Below are 21,409 nucleotides of genomic sequence, written 5' to 3' on the forward strand. Positions count from 1 at the left end.
GCCCCACTTCAGCCCCTCACGGCCCGGGAGCGGGAAAAGGGACGGGGACACCCCCACCGGCTCGACGCGGCTGAGGGGGAGAGGGGGCGGGGCGAGGGGAGACCCCGCCCCGCCGGGCCCGGCGGGGCGGGGTCTCCCCTCGCCCCGCCTTCTCCCCCCCTCAGCCCCGCCTCGCTCCCTCACAGCTGCTGCGGGCCTCCCCTTTAAGCAGAGGGTGGCGGCGGGAGCGGGCTTCTGTGTCGGGGCAGGCGGCAGCTGCCCGCCCTTTTTGCCCGCTGACAGCTGCCGCCGGTGCCTGAGAGAGGGCGGCCGCCGCGTTCGCTCCCTCTTCCCTCGCCGCGGCTGCAGCGGCAGGCGGGGAAGCGCTCCTCGCCGCTCCGCCTCCGATCGCCGCCCGCTGCGGGGATGTGTGATTGCCATGGCGAGGCGGCTCTTCCCGGGGGCCTGGCTCAGGAAACCTCACTACGCGCAGGTAGGCCGGCAGCGGGCCGTCCCCCGCGGCGGGTGGGTCGGGCCGGGTAGGCCGGTGCCAGCACCCTTCTCTCCCCGCTCTTCCTCCCTGCGAAGTTACCTCAGGAGCGGGCGCCCTCCGCAGGGCTCGCCACTTCCCCCAGCCCGGCGCGGGTGCGGCCGTCGTTCCCTCCCGCCGGCGCCTGGTGGCGGACGGGGCTCGGCTGCGCCGCGCTGCTGCTCGGCGGCTCGGCCGGCGGGAGGTCGCGGCGCCGGGGCTGAGGCGCTAGCCGCGGCCGGCGAGCCCCGTGGCGGCGGGTGTTGGGGCACGGGAGCAGGTGGCGAGCGGCCTCAGGGGCCGCGGTGCCTGTTGCCGCCCCTCCCGCCGGTCGGATCGGGTTTCGCTGGCCGCCGCCGGGGTGCAGCGAGCTCCGCGGAGCGCCCTCCCCGAGCGGCCCGCGCTGCTCGCCGGCAGGACCTGTTACGCGGCAGCCTGCCTGCCGCCTCCCTCGGCCCCCTCGGGCTCAGGAGAGATTTTCACTTGGGCAGCTACACCCGCGGCATTGCTAGGGCCCGCAGGAACCCTCATACTTTTCTCCACATGTCCCTCCTTTACACCTGTCGCCGGTGCTGTGGACATCCATCCCATCAGAGGATGGATTAGAGCTTGCATGAGCAGACTCATTTTTTCACGTGTCCTAAAAGAATTAACGTTGGGCACTTTTCTTTTGCTGTCCAGTAGTTAGTTGCTCCAGGCATTTGTGTGTATGTTCATAGACACACTTTTGTATTTACATATACAGGTACACATTTGTATTACTTAAGCTATCTGTGTAAGGATGTTTTGGTTGAAAGTGCTGTGGCTATCATGTAGCAGGAAGTTCTACTGTGAAATGTTAGTCAGTTATGACCTTGTGGTACGTTGAGGGTTATTCTCTGGGATTCCCTTTTATCTGTTACTTTATATTTTAATTAAATTGTAACTAAAAAGAGCATTTGTTGAGTTGGAGGGGATAAATATAATATTTACTTTTCTTATATATACTACTTATATGTTCATCATCTGTTGATATCTTATGAAATACTTTGTGATCATTGGATTAAAAAATGCAAACTGGATCCTGATGCATTTTCAAGTCTTGAATGTTTTAATTCCTTCTCGTCAGGAACTCTTCCAATCTTACTCTCTTTTTGGAAGTACCTGAAATGGGATGTGACATTTAAGGAGAAGGGTACAGATACGGGTATAATCTTAACCTCTTTAGTATTTGTTTTATGGTATGTATCTGCAAATCTGGGTCAGTCTCACTGGATTTTTAGACCAGAAAAGATTACTCGCAATTTATTTATTGAAGTAGACCCTTGTACAGCATTTGGGCTCCCATAGGAGAAAGCCTTTGATACAAATAAAAATGAATTAATAATCTATATGCTACATTTCAAATTAGGATTCTCCAAATTGTTTGCCTCCTTTGCCTTGATGATAAAGTGTCTCTCTGATCATTATATGGTGATACCTGATAACATTGTTCTCCATTCTTCTTCTCAACTTTTACTTTAAGGCCTTCAAGCAAAATATATTATTTTAAAATCTGCTAAGTGTCCTGGTTTTGGCTGGGACAGAGTTAACTCTCTTAGTAGCTGGTACAGTGCTGTGTTTTGGATTTAGTGTAAGAATAATGTTGATAACATGCTGATGTTTTCAGTTGTTGCTAAGTAGCGCTTATCTTAAGTCAAGGATTTTCAGTTTCCCATGCTCTGCCAGCAAGCAGGTGTACAAGAAGCTGGGAGGGAGCGTAGCTGGGGCAGCTGACCTGAACTAGCCAAAGGGGTATTCCATATCATAGACCATCATGCTCAGTGTATAAACAGGGGGGAGTTGGCTGGGAGGGGGGCGGATCATGGCTCTGGCATCGGTCAGCGGGTGGTAAGTAATTGCATTGTGCATCACTGGGATCCCCCCCCACCTTTTTTGTTACATTTTTTTTAATTATTATTATTATATTTCATTATTATTATTGTTAATGTTATATTTTACTTTAGTTATTAAACTGTTCTTATCTCAACCCACGAGTTCTACCTTCTTTCCCGATTCTCCTCCCCATCCCACCGGGAGTGGGGGGTGGGGGGTGGGACGGGGAGTGAGGGAGCGGCTGTGTGGTGCTTGGCTGCTGACTGGGGTTAAACCACGACACTGAGAAACAAGAAGACACCAAAATCGTTTATTAGAAAAGCCAAAGTAGTTAAATATTTGTTTCTATTGCAGATTAAAAAATATTTCTGACTGTTCTTTCTTATACTGGAAGCTGCATTTGAATATTCTACAGGCTTGTTTTAGGAGATCTAATAGTGACTTTGTGAACATTAACGTATTTTTCTGTGTTAGTGAATGTATGTTGATATTTGATGCATCCATAGAATTACAGCAAGCTATCAATATATTGGCTTTTCTTGTCACTGCATGTTACTGTTGGTACATGACAAATGTAATCATGGTTTAACTATACTAATTGCTGAGTGGTTTATTGAGATTTTTCTCCAAAGAAGCCAATGCTCTCTAAGTAAATGCTAGACTTTAACTCCCTGAGATGTAGCTACGAGCAAGATAGAAAGATTTGTGTAGTATTGCTATGCAGTATTTCAAGTAGCACACCAGGGAAGATGGTAGTACAATGGAAGGTATTGCTGAGTGACTTCCAAATTTCGTTAGCTGGTGTTTCAGACTTTTTGAAAACTGTGTTGTGAAGTGAGTTGATAGACCATCAGGTTCTGCGAGACAGAACTTATTACCTGCTCTAGCTTTCCTGCTGTAATAGGAGCAGGATGCTATGAGTTGGTTTGCAACTGATACTCTATGGCAAATGTTCTATTATTATTAATTTACATGTTCTTTAGCTTTTATGCAGAATGCTAGATCCGTAGGTAATCAGTTGATGATCTTTCTGGCTATGAAGGATGTGCTCCCAAGTGTCAGCTCATGTAAAAGGAGCAGGACGAACTCTTAGATATCTTACCTCAGCCCAAAACCTAGTGGTTAGGGACCCACAGGACAATGTTAAAGTTTCGTCACAAAACAGTAACTCTGAAATACAAAGTTTTCCCATTGCTTAGACTGCAAATCATGTAATAACAGTAAAACAAATAAAACAACAGGAAGAAAACTCACACCTGAAAAACTTTTAAATGCTACTAAATAGCACCAAAAAAAATCTAATTGTATTTATAGGATCTTACAGTTGGGTGATTAACACTGTTGGGATTTTATGTTTTACAAGGAGAGGTTAGCATCCCAAATTTGGGAGACATTGTCGTGATTTCCTGAAGTTCTTTCTAATAGTTGTAGTTAGCAATTGTATCATGCAGCTGAGGGCAAGCCAGCAGGATTGTGCATGGCAATAGTCATGTAAAGAACACTTGCATGCTTGGAAGCTTTCTGGCCTCTAGAGATTCTGGACCAAGTTTATAGACTCTTTAGAGATGTCCCATGGACTTCAGTAATGTACAAGAGACTGTATTTGAAGGACTAAAGAATAAACAAGTTTTAAAGCCCTACATAACAGAAATTTCCTATATCATCTCTTTCCTCTAAGATTTTAATCCTTTTGTTTTGTTTTGCTTAACCTTTTAAGGAGAAATGTCCTGTTTTCCGTCTTGGTCATTATCTTATTTTATTTCAAAAGATATCTCCAACTCTGTTTACTCAGTTTGATTACTCAGGATACAAATAGTTCAAGACACTAGCATAATCTTAAGCATGCACTGTCTGCTCTGAAACATGTGAATGTGTCCAGTACATGGCATCCAAGACAGCGTGGGCTAATATTCTCAGACATCATGTCAGCCTACCTGAAATGCATCCTATGATCCATAAACCAACCTGAACAGAGAACAAAACAGGATTTCTAACATGATCGGCCTACAATTTTTTTATCTGTTCTTTCCTATTGCTAGTATGTAAAACAAATGGAGTAAGCAACTCAGATTTGGAGAAGCTTGCGCTATGGTTATGTGGAACACTTTGCAGAATTAAGCTCTCTGTACTATTAAACAAAGAAACACTTTCATACTCTTTAACCATAAAAATGTTTTAAATAAAAAGTACACTTACCAAAAAACTGGCAAGTTATGTTGCATTTTCATCTGCTACTCTCCATATGCTTTGGAGTGCATCCAGGCTTGAGTTTTGCCAAAAGTGATTTTTCCAGTTCTGTTCCAGGGGATGAATGTCTAATTATTATTCAATGCACATGACTTAGTAGAATATACAAGTGATGGAAGAAGTTGACTCTGTAATATCCTTTTAAGCATTACAAGTGCTTTCCTTCATTCTTGCGTTCCCTGGCTCATATTTAAAAGTCTTGATGGAAGAGTGGAGCAGAAAAGAGAAATTGTGTTTCCTGGTTTTGAACACTTTCTTCCTTTTTTGATGATTTCAGAACTGTCAGTCCTTCTGTTGCCCTGAATATGTTGTTATTAAAAGTTTCCTAGCAGTTTGTTGTGATTCCAAATGAAGTCTGTCTATATATATTGCTCCCTCATCTCTGTCTGGGACTTCTTGCTCAGAAATGTGTTCAAATGATCTGCATAGTATATGTGCAGTAAGTCCACTGTATTCAGGGTGCATTAGCGCACACGTGACCTAACCAGGCTCAGTAAATCCGTGTCCCTGCTGCATTAGTACAGCATGTGCACATAAATTCTGACACTTCCTAGATGAAGTGGACTAAGTGTTTCTACACTCACAGACTGATTCTGGGGAGGAAATGGAAATTTGGTAGGGGGAATGTGTGGGAAGAAACAAAATAATGATCAGGCCTTTTGCTGAATGTGATAAGGAAGTCCTTATTAGAAAAGTAATTCCCTTTGAATCAAAGAGAGTAGAACCTTGTGGTCTTCTGTAAGCAGATGTATGCTCTTGTCCATGCTCTGAACTGGGAGGATGTAAGTCTTTTGCAAGTCAAAAGCGACACGACTGCATTGGCACAGCGCTGAGCCCAAAATAAATCTAGTTTCTCTGGAACTTCCTGCCAAGTATATGATGTAGTCAGATGGCATTTGGGGAGGATTCTCTGTCCCAAACACGTTCTCTTTCTGCCTGAGAAGGAGGACAAATTTGGATAAACCCATATATACAGTATTCTCTCCTGTACTATGAATATGGTCAATACTCTGCAGTGGTCCTGAGGCCTGCAGACCACTGCTGGTCTCTGAGATTGTACTAAACGGTATGCATTTAATACAAAATTGCATTAAATAGCACTTTGGTTTAAAGTTTAGTATTATAAAGGTTCATGGAAGGAGTCAGCAAGAAACTTTGAGGCATGAAGAGTGTTTGTTGTCCCAGAAGCTTTGGTTCCCAAGCAGATTTTACACGTGAAACAGATTTGCCTAAAATTGTCAGATTTATTTCTGTTGATCTTTCTCAAATTTTACCAGTAGTTTTCTGTGCTATATTATTTATGTTCTACAATAGTAGGGTTATTAGAAATAGTTAAAAAAACCAAAACAAACCCAAACAACAAAACCTGTCTCTAAAGGAAATCACTGTGTCTTGTCTTTCAAATAGATGAAAGATAATCATTAGCACTTATTTGCTATAATTCCTGATTCATAGGAGCTTCCTCTTATGTATGTGTGGGGAAATACTGAAGGAAGTTAATTTATTAGAATTTTCAGTAATCCTATTAATAGAAGACATTTTGTAGAGAAAAGTCTTGTGACAGGCTTTAGGAAGACCATTGTCAGAATTGTATGTAGAAATAAGGATGTAATAAAATAACTGTTAGTTCTCCCTGTAGGTGTTCTGCAATATTTTGTTAAGGACTGGGTAATTAAATAGTTACGAAAGGTTCACTTCTAAAAACAAAAATCAAATTGAAAAAAGCAAATACGTTATCTTTCTTATGCAAACTCTCCCCCAAGCATCCTGTTCTCTGCAGACTTATTTTCCAGACTGACTGCAGCTGTGGAACAATAATCCTTCATGTATTTGCATTTAGTATCTGTGAATGACATTTGTGTTCTTCTTGTGGTTGCTTGTTCATAATAATCTGCAATCCATGATGGTTTTTTAAAGTTTTTTGAGCTTCTGTCTTGCACAGATGTTGCTTGAATCACTGAAAACTGCCTGCCATTATGTTTGGTATCCATTCTTGTTTGTGGGTAGAATTTCACATAATAAAAGAAGTTCTCATGTTACTTTGAATCTCTGAAAGTGTGTGTGATGGAGTTAGAGATCCGTTTGGCTTCCGTGAGCTAGAAAGCCCTGGAAGACATGTTGGTATGTTGAAATAAACATACCTAGAAACTCTGTACTGATGCAATTTCTGTTATGGATTGTTTTTATGCACGGTGTTGGGTATCAAAATGTGGAATATATTTCAAATTGTGATAATTTCTGGCAAATCATACTTCTCTTTGGAGAAATAAAACTAAAAATTGCATTTAAGAGAAAGCACTTAAAGTTGCCATAAGGATTGGTGCTTATCAGAAGAAAGGAGGGATCTTGCTATAGCTTTTGCCTTGATTTGGTTACTTTGTTTTGGGGCAATATCCATTTTATAGCAAAAAAAATTATTTCCCCTTATGTTGCTTGTCTCCCAACTTGGATAATAGAACTTAAAGGAAATACTTGGAATGCTATGTAGAATGCAATATGGGGTAAACTGGAACTTGGACCATATGAATAGGTCCCTTATACCCTGTCCCGAAGAAACTAAGAAAATCTAACATTGAACTGTTATCAGCATGATTGTAAGTATTGACGTTCATGCGTTTCTTTGGCACAGAATTTTAGCATTGTTGAGATCTAAGTTAGGTTCTCTTATATTGCAAGAATAGATATTCTGGATGCTGTTTGTTTATAGATAGCAGTTTTGAAGAGGAAGAAAGTAGGAAATGCTATAATTGAGTACACTTTGTGTGAACTTGATTCTGGAGCCCCCTCCCCCCCAATTTGCACAGTCGGTCCTGCCCTTGTGTTGCAGCCTGCCCTTTTGTGGCTAAAAGGAGAAAGCCATGAACTTAAGTGTTTTAAACGAATTAAATTATACTACTTAGATTGGAAACATTTTTTAACTTATTTTAACAGGTGCTTTTATTTACTTTTGGAAAGAAATAGTACCTAGACTTATCTGAAGAATAGGACTTACAGAGAAAATGTTTCCTTTAAGAATGTGCAAGGGATATGTCAAGATATGAGATTACTTCTAGTAGGATTCAAAAAAGTTAATTTGAAGAAACATAATTAAACTTAATAAATGAAAGACACTTGAAAATTAAAGTACATGAGATGATAGAGAAAGCACCCAGCTTTGCTACTGAATTCTTAAATTATGATGCTTGTACTATAGTGCTGTTTACTTAAAAAAAACCAAAAACAAACAAGAACGAAAACCCAACACATTTCTGGAGAAAGCTTTTATGTGTAGGAATGTCATCTGTCAGCTTTTCCAGCTGCTGTAGGCCAAGTGCTGGATGGAGGATAGGAGACTGCTGTTCTTTCTTGCTCTATATAGTGTATCTCAGCAGCTCTAGGCTGAGTAGAGAACATGGGAGGTTGGGTAGGAAGGAGGAGGACCTACCTGAAACTCCAAACAAGATCCCCCCTTTTTTTTCTGGCAGCAGATTTAGGTAGAATACTATAAGCTTTTATCCTCTTCAGATTGGATGCTCAAGAGTTTTGTTGCTGGAGTTCTGTGTGTGTGATGGTTGTATTTGGGGTGGGTTTGTTTATTTTATGAAATACATGATGAAACTTTTTCTGAGATTAGGTTCACAACACTACACTGGTGGTATATATTTAGATGGAAAATAAAATTTCTTAAGTTAGCTCTGTGACAGTGTGGATGCAAGAATTTAACGATGGTTTGAGTCAGCCTTTGCCAATGCAGCCATTCTCATTTCAGCCTGGCACATCTTAATTGTACTTAGTCAGTAAGGGGGCTAACAGCTGAGCTCTGTGGAGTTTTGCTGGTGTAGTCCAAGATGCTCCTCTGACCCCATGCTCTGTTAGTTTACTATACATACAGCTAAAGTGGCAGAGTGAGCGTGCGCCCATACCTTAGCTACTCCAGCTCATTATTTGGTTGACTGCTGGAAACTTCTAGTGAAAATCTTTTTTCATGAAGATGATGATTCTCAGAGTATGAGACCTAACTGTGTTTGCTTCTGCAGACTCTGCTATGTGGTGGTAACCTTTGATAGTGGATTTGGGCAAGGGAGTGGAAGTGGGAATATTGGGCAGCTGTTTGCTCAGTTGACTCTAAGTCAATCCTGACAAAAAGACAAATACAAAAAACCCTAATGAACATGGCTTCATTGCATAGTTATCAATAATTGAATATGATCTGATTTTATCAAAATACCATGCTTTAATTACAATAACTTTTGTACCTCTCTTCAGATGCTGCTGTATCTCATTGTGTTTGCAAAGGCAAAGAAGGTCATTCTTTCTGTTTGATGCTGTATCTAGTTACAGAAACACTAGGCCAAAGTAAAAATAGATGAATGACTCACCTAGTTAGATAATTTCAGGAACTGTACTACAGAGCGCTCATTGGTGGTATTACTATGTTGAAACCAGCAAAAAATTAAACTCTAGGTTATGAAACCATGAGTTTTTAGGTGGTATAAGAACAAATTAAACCTGCATGACTATACTATAGTAGTTCTTATTTGTAAGTGCTAAAACTATTGTGTATCATCTGTCCTTCAACCAGCAGAAACTATGAAGGGAGCAAAGAAAAAGCACATTGCTTTCTCTATATGGACTCAGAAAAATCTGATTGTATGCTCACAACTGATCCAGATCAGGCGATCCCTCAATCCTGTACCTTAAATGTTTTTGATCTACTGGTTTGGTTCACCTCTCAGTTCAAAACTGTGTTTCAAGAGACCTCTGCTGGAGGGCTACCTCAAGGCTGGTAACCTGGTCTTCCTGGGACTGATCTGCTGGGGAAGAATAGATCTCTCTGGTTTTATTTTGGTTTATTTTGTGTAGTGTGGGTGTAAGAAGCAAACTATGCAAAGAATCCATCTGCCCTGCTTACAGCTTTCCTTTGGTTCTGCAAGTGAGAACAGGGAGAGAGACGCTCTCCTAGTGCTTTGCCATACCACCTCTGCTGGCTTCCCAGAGCTGTGAAAGAAAGATGCTTGTGGGTGATAAGTGTATTTTGTACATGGGCAGTAGTTCAGGACAAGGATTTTGAAGTAGGAAAGTTGTGCTGGAGAAACTGAAGAAGTGGATGAGGCACTGAGTAGCCCTGGAAACTTACTTGAGAATGGAAGGGAGACAGTGGAGGAAGGTGGGAACTGAGGCCAGTGTTGCAGAATCAGATGGAAATAGACTGGAAATAACTGGAAGAAAAAGAATAGCAGATAATGTGCGGTTCAAGAGGGGTATACTGACTGGCTAAGCAAACAGTTTGAGATGGGTTCTGGAAAGAAAAAACTAGTAAGTGAAAATTGTAAATGACTAAATACAGAAAATGCTCAGGAAGAAAGAATAGATGAGGCTGAGTCCACCTGAGCTTGAACTAAGATTTCAGTTCTCTTCTGTAGGGGGTGGGGGTGGTGGAAGTATTTCTGAACCCATTGGTAAAATATCAGTTCTCACTTATTGCTGGTTCACATGTAGGATGACTTCTGCTGCTTTTCATCAGTCTGTTCAAGTAGTGTGGTTTGCAAGAAAGTTTGTGATTCTTCACGTTGTAAGCATGTAGGTGTGGTATTTTGTTGTGTTTTTTTTAAGCTAGGAAATTGCACTAAAAGTCTTGCAATTCTGTCACTTTAGTAGTGTTCTTTCAATGGGAAGGGCTTATGTATGGTATTTCTTTTTTTTGATGCTACCCAGCCCCTTGCTGTCAGTTTGTTTTCTTGGCCGTTCTGTTCTCCCTACCCCCAGCTTCCTCATACATTTTCTAAGCTGTTTCTAAATGTGCTGTAAACCAAATGGCATTATTGTTGGTCTCCTTTTGTACTCCATCCAGTTTGTATCCATATTGCAGATACCATGCTTTAGAGCAAATTACATGTTACTCCAACTAAGGTCTTTGTGGCTCTGACGAAAATAGCAGAAATTATTCCTGTCTTACGACACTCTCAATAAAATATCATAAAAGAACAACTGGTTGAAGGAACTATCTGGTCAAGATTTATCACCAGAATAAAAGCAGTTAGTTGTATTGATCTTTTTTTTTTAACTAGGTAGTTTTAAGATCAAGTCAGGTGAGTGTGTGTGAAGGAATAGGGATGCACAGCTGAGGCACGTGGCCGGACCGCAGCTGCATGGATTGGCATAACCTTTGGGTGTTTTGGAACTGACCTTTCTTGGATTATTTCTTCCAAGAGGAAAGAGTGTAATGCATGCTGGTTGTTTGTCATATTTTTATAAGTACTTATAAATTGTTGCAGTCTTTCTAGTTAAAAAAGCTGACTTATTTACCTCTGCTGCAGTTCTGTGTTTTTGCTCCATTTTAAAGCTAGGTAATATTGTTCATCCTGTTGCCATCTTCTGGAACCCACTTCTTCCCTCTCCTCCCAGGTCTCCCTCCATAAACTTTCCAAGCTTTCAGCTTGTGGCTGAGAGTTCACTCTGAAGCAGTATCAGGTTTTCCATTTTATTTTTCTCAGCTTAACTCTTGATTGTTCACAATAAAACATTTGCTTAGTTTCATAAAAGTTGAAAAACAGTTTGAAATTTTTAATCAGTTGAGGAGCTAGCTGTCCTGGAAACAGAAATCCTCTGCTTAAACATAGATCAGATACAAATTTATTTATTTATCTGTTTAACACTGGCCCCTTGCTAACCTCAGCCCTGATTTGGCATTTCAAGCTCCTGGTTACAGACAGTTCACTTCTCCTAGATGTGTCTGTCAAAGACTTCTAGCAGTGAAATAATGATGCATATGATGAGCTTTCAGTCACCAGTGGTTAAGAAAGTTTTTTATTTTGAAGAAAACATGATCTGAATCAACAACTTGTGATGAAATATTTGATTATTTGGTTTCTAAATTTGCATTGATAATTCCTTGATGGGATTTTCTTTTTTTTTTCCCCTCCATTTTCTTCAAAGCATCTTTATTGGTGGATCATTGATGTAGTCTAGCATGACAATCCTATGTTCCTGTACAGCTCTTTCCTACCTTTCTGTGTCTAGTTACATATAAATAAGAGGGCACTCAAGCACTTCATTTATTGAAGTGGCCCAAATCTTTGGAAGTAATTTTTTTTTTGTAAGTATGGGTTTGGGTATTTGTTTTCTGTGTTCCTCTTAACCTATATTTATGTTAAAGATGTGTCATTTCATTAAACTATTAGACATCTACACTACCACGATCAGCCTTTCAAAATTCTGATAGTACTTCTTAGACAGCATAAACAAAATCTTTACATTATTTAATGATAAACCTTAATATTTAGTCTTATTCATGGATGTTTAGAGAAGACCAAGGATTCTATAAACATGGTTTACTGTGGGTGGGTACAATGATTTGGTTTTTAAGTGACTTTTTGTTACATGAATATGCTATGTATATTACAGAAAGAAATATTCATTTTGCTCTCTTCAACAATCTAAAACATGAATGGTTAAAAAAAAATGCTTGCAGTACGTGGTCTTCTTTAAACTGGCTTCACTTGCAGCACTGACAGTGGAGGAACAAAACTTAAAAATAAGGCAAATAGGTTTAAAATGTTGTTAGCAAAATTACTTTAGAATATTTCTACTGGTTTTGCCAAGGTGCACTATCTTGCAGTTGTGCTGACACAACTATTTGCAGGCTTGTACTGTGAATCAGGTCAACTCCCTGATTTCATCTGTGGTGTAGACTCACAAACAGTTCTTTGGGTGTAATTATGACAAAAATGGGCTTCAGCATAGAGACGCAAAGAAGCAGGGGCAAAGCAATTTGTACCGTACTGAACAATTTGTGTAGTGAAATTGCAGTCTAAGCAAGTCCAAAGATGTGATTGTTCTGTTTCGGTTCTGATTTTCAAAAGCAGAAAAATTTAGGATATGACACTAATCATTTTTTGAGTATAACTATTTACTTATCAGTGAAGTTCCTGTGGCTGTACGACCAGATCATCTTGTGATATTTCAGCTGAAATACAGAAAATTATAGCTTAGTATATTAAAGAAAATAGAAATCACTTTCCTCCATCTCCAGATGCTGGGCTGTAACTACAATATTTACTCAAAGGCAGAGGAACTGGTCTTGAAGCAAGGAAAGAGTTTTGAGATGATAAAGTGGACAAGTGTGTGTGTATGATCCTATGGAAAGAAACATCCACTTTCAAGTCAGGCCTCTTGTGTTAGACTTTTATACAACTGTGTTACAACTCTCATTTACTTCAATAAGATGTCTGAAGTTTAAGGTTGTTCCCAAGTAAACTTTAGTGATGCTCCTAATTTTTTACTGAAGCTTTGAATTCTTGTGCTGAGCGAGGTGAAGAATGTGCAGATTTGAACAAGCTTCAGTAGATCACATAAAGACAACATTAAAAATTTTTGTTCTATTGTAGGAGAGAGATATGAAATTGTGGTTAGAGCAGTGGACTGCGACTTTTGAGATCTAGATTTAGGTGTGAGTCATTACCTGTGAGGCCTTGGGTGGGTTGATCTGCTTCTGCTTGTCCTCAGGAGAAGTGTTCACCCATTTGTATCTAAATTGACATTCTTGCAGAGATTGTGGATATGTATTTATTAGCATCTTGGAACCACAAACGCTATTTTGATGTGGAATTTCATGGTACTATGTGTTTTGAAGGGACATAAAGCATCATGAGAAACATTTACCCTAGAACTGTTTAAAGGCCGTACCAGCATGCTCCTGCTTTTCTGTGTAACTTGTTGGGTTAACTTGCATTATTTAGTTTGGTTTTTTTGGTGGTTGGGGGGTGGGGGTGTGTGCGAGGGTACGGGGATTAAGATTTCCTTGGATGGAGGCCTTTGCTTTGGCAGCATTGTATCTTAGGGTCGTTTGAGCATAAGGGGTGTCTACCCACTTCTCTCAAAATATAGCCAAAAGGCTCTCAGTCTTTCTCATAGAATGAGTCACATGTAATTTGGGACTACTCTTTTACATTTGAAAGTGTTAAAACACCTTGCGTGCACCTTCCCCTTGATTCACAATTACCTGTTTATTTTTTTAAATTGTTACGCTATAAAATGGAATGGTAATAGGATATAAAATTAAGGGCTGAACTGTATAGCATCATCTTTCCTAGCAGTTTTTCTGTGTTGTTTCTTGCATTCCTGCTTCTCTTTTGAGACTTGATGTTCCTTACAGAACTATATGGGGTCAAGATACACTTTCTCTTTTAGTCTTCGGATGGAGTGATTGCCTGTCTGAAAGTATACCCTGAATCACAAGATGAGTTACAGTGGAAGAGTCGGAACCACTCTAGGTTGAGAGTAGGACTCCTGTTACCTAGGGAGGATTATACTTTTTTGTTAAGGTTTGAAATAGTCAGTTCTTGTAATAGGTATTAAACCAAGCTACCATTCAACTGATTAGAACTGCTTCTTTGGTCTTACTTCCCTTAAAAATAAATAAATTACATATTTAGAATGGGAAATGCATATTTGAAGATCTTCCTATATCTGTGGAAGATTTTCTTCAGTAACATTATTTTTTTCTAAAATATAAAATATTTAAAGGCTAAAGCCATGTATTCAATTTACTGTGATTTAAGATAATTACAGTCAAAGTGTAGTAATTTGGAATTATTTCAGTGCTTTTTCTCCCATGCAGATGGAGCCATCTGAAATCAGTATGTGTGAGATGGGTTAACTTGGTATGTATGTATGTGACGGCAAAACTGTTTATCATTGCTACTTTTCTTGGAACCTTTTCCAAAGATATGGAATGGTTTCTCTATGAGGAGCAGCTAAGTTAGGACCTGTCTATCTGGAAAAGAGATGACATGGCAGGGAGGCATGTGATGGAGGCTTACAAAATCATGACAGATGTGGAGAGAGTGGACAGAAATTGATAACTCATCTCTTCCAATACATGAACTAGGAGATCTCAAACAAAGCTAATATGAACCAGATTTAAGCAAAATAAAGTCCTGTCCCTGACCTCAGTGCGGTGGATAGTAGGCCTGTGGAATTAATTGCTAAAGGGTGTTGTGGATGCTAAAAGCTTATGTGGATTTTAAGGGAGTCTGGCTAAGTTCATGAAAGATAAATGGTTTGAGATTTACTAAATATAGAAAATCACATCTGGCTTAGCAAGTTCTTCTAGAGGAAAATAGGAGCACATTTGGGATATATAATATATGTTCTCACTCTTCGATGGCATCCATTTATAGCTATTGCTGAAGATCAGGATACTAATAGAAATGGATCTTATACTGACCCGATATAGCTGCTCTCATGCACTTTCCTTATACCCTGTTGCTAAAGCTGATCATGACTTTTCTAATCCTGATGTGAGTATGAAAATCAAACTGTTAGCACACCAGACTCAGAGGAGGAAAAAAAGATCAAAACATGCCTCCTCCCTTACAAGGCACTTAGCTCTCCCTCAATTCTTAATTTATAAATATTTTTTTCCTCTGTCCCTAGTGAAAAATATAAATGTGAGGCCACAGAAACAACAGGAAAGTCTTGCATACAGTTATGGGAAAGACCACTGAAGGTGAGGCTAGTACAGAGGAAATTTACTTGCATAATTAAATGGTGTCATTTCAAGGAAGGAGTGGGAGACTTCAGCACATGGAACCTGTCCCTGATACCCACCCTGCTCATTGTATGTCTGTCTTGCATACTTATACATTAACACTGATTATTTTTTGACCAGATTCCTGGTCTGTTGGACTTGGTTTACCAGGAGTGGAACATAAGTAACTGGTCCTAGAGAAAAATGCAAGTAGTTGAGCTCTGGCAGTTTATGGTTTTGATCAAATTGGTTCTTGCAGCCTGGCTTGCCCTATGAAGGTCTGTCACCTTTTCTATTTATTTATGTCTTAATTTTCCTTCCACTTACATAAGTCAAACTGACCTCCCCTGTCAGTTTTGCTCACTGAAGGAAGCGAATGTTCCACGTAATGCAGTCTGCTTATTTTATTACTGTGGAAGTCAAATTCTCAAAGGTGAAATAGTAAATCATGTTTGTTGCTATCATTCTGACTACTGCTGAATGAATTACAAAGAATATTTCTCTGTGTCCTCTAGGTACGTTTCTCATATACGCGGATGAAGTATCTCTTCATCTCTTGGTTAGTAGTATTTATTGGCAGCTGGGTTATGTATGTTCAGTACTCCACCTACACAGAACTATGCAGAGGACATGACTGTAGGAAAATAATAGTAAGTATATTTAGCATAGCTTTCTTAAGTGTTTGTCCTGACTAATTCCACAGCCAATTCAGTCAGTGCCACATGTAAATTAATCAAATTATGATATTCCATCATGTTGAAGTAAGATTACATCTTCAATTACAGATAAAACCAGTTATGTTTCTTAACATTGTTTTGGTATAGGGTTATTAAAACTGTTTTCTTGGATTTTTCTTTCAAGAGTCAGGTATTGGGAGAGATACAGTTGTTGCCCCCTTTCCTGGGCAATTTGTTAAACATTTTTCTCCCTGTTTGTTTCAGTGTGATAAATACAAGACTGGAGTTATTGATGGGTCAGCATGTAGCAGTCTTTGTGCTAAAGAAACATTGTATTTTGGAAAATGTTTGTCAACAAAGCCCAATGACCAGGTAAGGCTTTACTCATCCAACCCAGTTTTATTATTTCCCAATGAAATGTCATTGTCTGGAACATCAGGTAGAGCTTAGTGTCAGCAAGCTGTATCTGTTTAATACAGATTATTTCAAACTTCATTTGCTGTGAATGCAGAGCATGTTTTTATATATGTATATAATAGAGTTATATATAGAGGATATATAGGTATAATATATATTACTAGTAATTTATTATATACAGTATGTACCTATATATAATATACTTGTACATAATATCATCTATTATTCCTATATGTAAAGGGGTATATTATTATTTTATAATATACATGTATTTTAGAAACATATATACTGGATCCTTCCACATTTTGGCAGAATAACTATACTTTTGTACAGCATACTACTTCTCTGCTATCCTGCTTCCCAAATAGAAGCAGCAGCCTCTTAACAACCTGTGCAAAGGTGGTAGTAATGTCAATACACTGTTTATCAAGCTGTCTTTGTATTTTGACAGTGTAGTGTCTCCCCAGTATCTGCAGTAGTGTATTGTATTTGAAGTTGCCATTGTTTGAATGTGCTCTGTGCATTGTCTGTATGCAGAACTCAGTTTTCTAATCTGTGTTGCTACTTGACTCTTGAAGCAGTGGTTAGAGTACAGGTGGTCTTAGATGATAGACTTCTAGTGTTTTTTACCTTTTTCCCTCTCTTCCTACATAGATGTATTTAGGAATCTGGGGAAATCTGCAAGGTGTTATAAAATGCCAGATGGAAGAAGCTGCTCAACTTGATTTTGGTACTGACCCAGAGCCAAGGAAGGAAATAGTCCTATTTGATAAACCAACAAGAGGAACCACTGTTGAGAAATTCAAAGAAATGGTTTATGGTCTTTTTAAAGTAAGTATATGCTTATTTATTCTGTTTTGACAGAAAGGCTTATTTTTCTGCAGCTGGAGAGAATGCCCTATTGTATGAGCCTTGTTCAAGTGCATGTTAGAAAAAGAATCAGCACAAAAAGTTTTTCCCAGAGGTGCTTATCTCGAAGTTTGAAGTAACTAATGATCAGGTTTTTTCCTTACTTTTTAACAGGTGGAAACTCGTATGCATCTTGCATGTCTACAGCTTTCACTTCTATTTGTATAGAAAATATGGTAAAAAAAAAAAAGTTTGGGTTTGGTTTTTTTTTTTTTGCTGCTTTCGGTGTTATTGTAACCAAGTACAAAGACTGAAGCACGATTTGAAAACTCTTCATGCTTGGGAACAGTTACTATGTCAACTGAGCAGCAGGAATCTCTCTAACCAGAATGACCAGCCATGCTTCTCCCAGTGCTTTCTGTGTTATATTAATGTGATACTTACTTCTATTGCCTTAATGCTACCCCAGAATTTTCATAATATACAGTAATTACTTTGATGCTATGCCGATACTGATTTGGGGTTTTCTTTCTTAAAATTCTCTTGCTATTGTCATAGCTCCTCTGTCTCCAGTGATGGAAATAATGCTGTTCTAGCTGAGTGAGCATGTGTGTATACATGCACACACATATAACTACGTAAAGCTGATGATAGTTGTCATGCATTACAGTAGCTTTGTCTCCAAGAATGGGTGAGCAGCAGGTGTTTTAGAGTAGTTTTTAGGAGAATTTGGGAAAAATTTGGGTGGTAGTTGAAAATGCAACAGTCCTGATTCCAGAAATGGCTTCTTTCTCTGTATTGATACAATGGAGGTGGTTATATCAAATAACAAAATTAAGTATTTCAGTACACTAGCATGTGGGATTTGTACCCAGTATGTCTTGGTACTTTTTATAGCTGGCCAAAATGTAGTTGATACCACAATTTTTCTACACCTGTAAGGTTTAATCAGCTGAAAACTAAACCTGATCTAAACATTGGAATTCTACATACTTTTTCTAAGAGAATATTTAACAAGCTACTTGATATGATTTCTCTAAAGACTGATCTGACCAAGAACAATGTTTGAACTTTAATGGTTGCATTTTGAAGTGCAAAGAACACTAGTACTCTCAGAAGATCATATACTTGGTGCCTTTGAAAACAGAACAAAAAGGAAGCTCTTCAGGCATCTGATAGCAAGTCCTGTAACATCTATAACCAATGAAAACTAGAATATAATGTACCCTACCATACTATCCATAGGAGGAGAATAACAGGAGGTAGAATGACAGGTGGATTGGTGGTAGTTAATGAAATCATACTTAATCTTTTTCATTTGTTGCTTTTAGGCAAAATTGGGTGAACAAGGAAATCTTTCAGAACTGGTTAATCTCATCCTATCTTTTGCTGATGGAAACAAAGATGGTAGAGTTTCTTTGCCAGAGGCGAAATCTGCATGGGCACTTCTGCAGCTAGATGAGTTTCTGTTAATGGCGATCTTGCAGGATAAAGAACATACTCCCAAGTTGATGGGTTTTTGTGGGGATCTCTATGTGACTGAAAGAGTTGAATATACCTCCCTCTATGGAATCAGCCTTCCATGGGTTATAGAACTTTTCATTCCCTCTGGCTTCCGAAGAAGCATGGACCAATGGTTTACTCCATCATGGCCAAGAAAGGCAAAAATAGCTATAGGGCTTTTAGAATTTGTGGAAGATATTTTCCATGGACCTTATGGAAACTTTCTTATGTGTGATACAAGTGCCAAAAACTTGGGATATAATGATAAATATGATTTGAAAGTAATGGACATGAGAAAAATTGTGCCAGAAATGAATTTGAAGGAAATAATTAAAGATCGTCAGTGTGAATCAGATTTGGACTGTATTTATGGTACAGACTGTAGAACTCTGTGTGACCAAAGCAAAATGAGATGTACCACAGAAGTAATTCAGCCAAACTTGGCAAAAGCCTGTCAGCTACTTAAAGACTACCTGCTTCGTGGTGCTCCTTCCGATATCCATGAAGAACTAGAAAAACAACTGTACTTGTGTATTGCCCTTAAAGTCACAGCAAATCAGATGGAAATGGAGCATTCTTTAATACTCAATAACTTAAAAACTTTACTGTGGAAGAAAATTTCCCATACAAATGATTCTTAGCTTCTCTACCAGCAGAAGATAATATTGATGCCTGCCTCTAGAGGTGGCCTACCCCATTTGATAAAAATTATCTGCAGCATTTTTTAAAGATGTTTCTTTACTCGGATTTCATTAATGGCTCTAACTTGCCCTTCAGTCAGTATCTTATGACAGGGCTTCTCAAAGAATGAACATGCCACTGAATGATCGAGCAGAGGCCAGCAGCACTTCTGGTGTTCCAGTGGTGTGTTATGGAAACAAAAACCCTGCATGCTTGACTGTTCTGTGCACTTTGTCAGATCTTGAACAGGATGAAAGTATTCACTGTGCCACCACATCAACTGATGGAACATCTTACAATTCTGTGAAAATCATTGCTCACTTGTGAAATATCTGCAAAAGATTTTTATTCCAAGTAGTTTTATGAAGAACCACCACTACTGCAAATAATGTGTCTGAGTCCAAGCTGCTGTTGTGAATAAACTGAACTGTGAGATTGAAGTTTACTAATACCTTGGCATGGCAGAATTTGCACATTTATAACTTTTAAACTGTGGAAAATTAGAATTTTATTCTAGAGCTGACAGGTTGTAATATGAGACTTAAATGAGATTCTGTTTACACCTTGTTACCTCATGCTTACATCTTGAATGTTTTAGTTCAACACTTTTTAATTAAGTCCTTATACAGTGAACCATGTTGGGAGCCAAGAATTTTAGAATATGTTATTTCTTAAAATCATGTGTATAGTCTAGCAGCAATATCAACATCTGTTTCAAAAAATGTAATTATTGTACTTCAGTTGAAACCTTTAACCCAAATTAAGCTGTAGCAAATATTGGAAAGTAAGGAGTTTGTGGACTAAGCTATTGTGTCAGAACTGAAGTTAATTGATTTTTAAAAATACTGAGAGCAGAAATGTCCAAAGTTAAAAAAAGAAGCTTGGATACTGTAGAAATCTGCTGTATGACATGTGAAACAAGTAATAGTTGTGAATGCAGTCTTGACTCTTTACTGTCCCTCCAAATTTAGCTACAGAATGGTACTTAAATCGTCTTGAACTATTGCAGAAGTATGTAAGTGAGAGCTAGACCTGGAAGACACAAGCTAGATTGTTCAGGATCGTGGAATATTGCTTAAATGGGAGCCTATGAGATAGTAACAATTAGGAATGAGGTGGAACATAAATTAACTGTAGTGTGTTACTATTCTTTTTCTCTAGTAGCATCTGAGAGTCATTTTTAAGTCTCAAGTCATGAGTAAATAAACACTATCTGATCCTGCCACTCCACATGGCATGACCACTGTACCACCTTTAATCTGCATCCCTGTTGTTTCTCAGATCTACATCTATGTTTGCAGTTATGCAGAATTGGATGTCCAAAAACACCTTAATACTGTGCTCAATACTTATCTGTTAATGTTTGATTTATAAATGCTTTAGGTATGAAGTAGTTCAAGGACAAGCTTTATTTAAATATTTGAAAGGTTGTTAATTGCTTTAGGTATCCTGTATTAAATCCATTCCTTGAATGATTAAACTGAAGTACAGGACTAACAAAGTCACTTTTCCAAATATATGTAATATTATGCAGCTTGGGTTAAGAGTGTACTGTTTTGTAAACATCAGCTTTTTAGTTTAAGAATTACTCTGCTAATGCTAATTATTGTCTCTAACTTGATAATGTCCTCCAACCACAAGCTAATAAGTATTTGTAGCCAGCAATGCACTCAAGTGTAAAGTGGTCATGTTCTTGGTGGAAAAATCTGACTAATTGCTACTAGGTTTTGGGCAGAGATGATTATTGAACCCAAAATGATGCTGGGTATTTTAAACAACTGGAAAACATGTTTAATAATGCAGTTTGTTGTATAGAACCTTCATTTTTATTGCTGTTGCATCAAGTTGGAGCTTTCATTGGAAAAAAAATACACTTTTGTTTACAATAAATCACAGGCCTCCTTTTCTCTTTCAATAGTGGTACTTACCATCTATCAACATCTTAAAGCAAAACATTCCTCCATGTAGCCTACTTGACTCATGTTTTAACTGTGCAAGCAACTTCAGGAAGTCTAATGGGAAACAAATAAATTAGAAACTAATTTATGAAACTATGAAACTGAGATGTAGGAGAAAAAAAAGGGATAGGGGCAAGTCAAGGCCTCTGTAATTAAGCATGTATATGCAACCTAAAAGTGAATTCTCTTGTCTGATCACTAAATG

General features: G+C 38.9%; 1 protein-coding gene across 2 annotated transcripts; it reads left to right on the forward strand.

The window, feature by feature from the left end:
* Nucleotides 1-327: 327 nt before the first annotated feature.
* DIPK1A (divergent protein kinase domain 1A) lies at nucleotides 328-21,338 on the forward strand. Of its 2 annotated transcripts, XM_050901219.1 has the most exons (6): nucleotides 433-472; nucleotides 15,026-15,098; nucleotides 15,635-15,769; nucleotides 16,061-16,168; nucleotides 16,868-17,044; nucleotides 18,394-21,338. In XM_050901219.1, the coding sequence occupies exons 3-6, from the start codon at nucleotides 15,656-15,658 to the stop codon at nucleotides 19,204-19,206; spliced, it is 1,212 nt and encodes a 403-aa protein (XP_050757176.1). In that variant the 5' UTR covers nucleotides 433-472; nucleotides 15,026-15,098; nucleotides 15,635-15,655; the 3' UTR covers nucleotides 19,207-21,338. The 2 variants fall into 2 exon arrangements, with proteins under 2 accessions (XP_050757175.1, XP_050757176.1); XM_050901218.1 differs by lacking the exon at nucleotides 15,026-15,098 and having other exon boundaries at nucleotides 328-472.
* The last annotated feature ends 71 nt before the right edge of the window (nucleotides 21,339-21,409 follow it).

This window comes from Gymnogyps californianus, chromosome 8 (genome assembly GCF_018139145.2).
Source record: "Gymnogyps californianus isolate 813 chromosome 8, ASM1813914v2, whole genome shotgun sequence".
Taxonomy (NCBI): Eukaryota; Metazoa; Chordata; class Aves; order Accipitriformes; family Cathartidae; genus Gymnogyps; species Gymnogyps californianus.

Excerpts from the sequence above, each read along its gene's own strand:
- DIPK1A (XM_050901218.1), top strand. The coding sequence starts at position 419 with ATGGCGAGGCGGCTCTTCCCGGGGGCCTGGCTCAGGAAACCTCACTAC. Across the intron at positions 473-15,634 it reads GGAAACCTCACTACGCGCAG|GTACGTTTCTCATATACGCG; the intron begins GTAGGCCGGCAG and ends TGTGTCCTCTAG. Across the intron at positions 15,770-16,060 it reads ATGACTGTAGGAAAATAATA|TGTGATAAATACAAGACTGG; the intron begins GTAAGTATATTT and ends TGTTTGTTTCAG.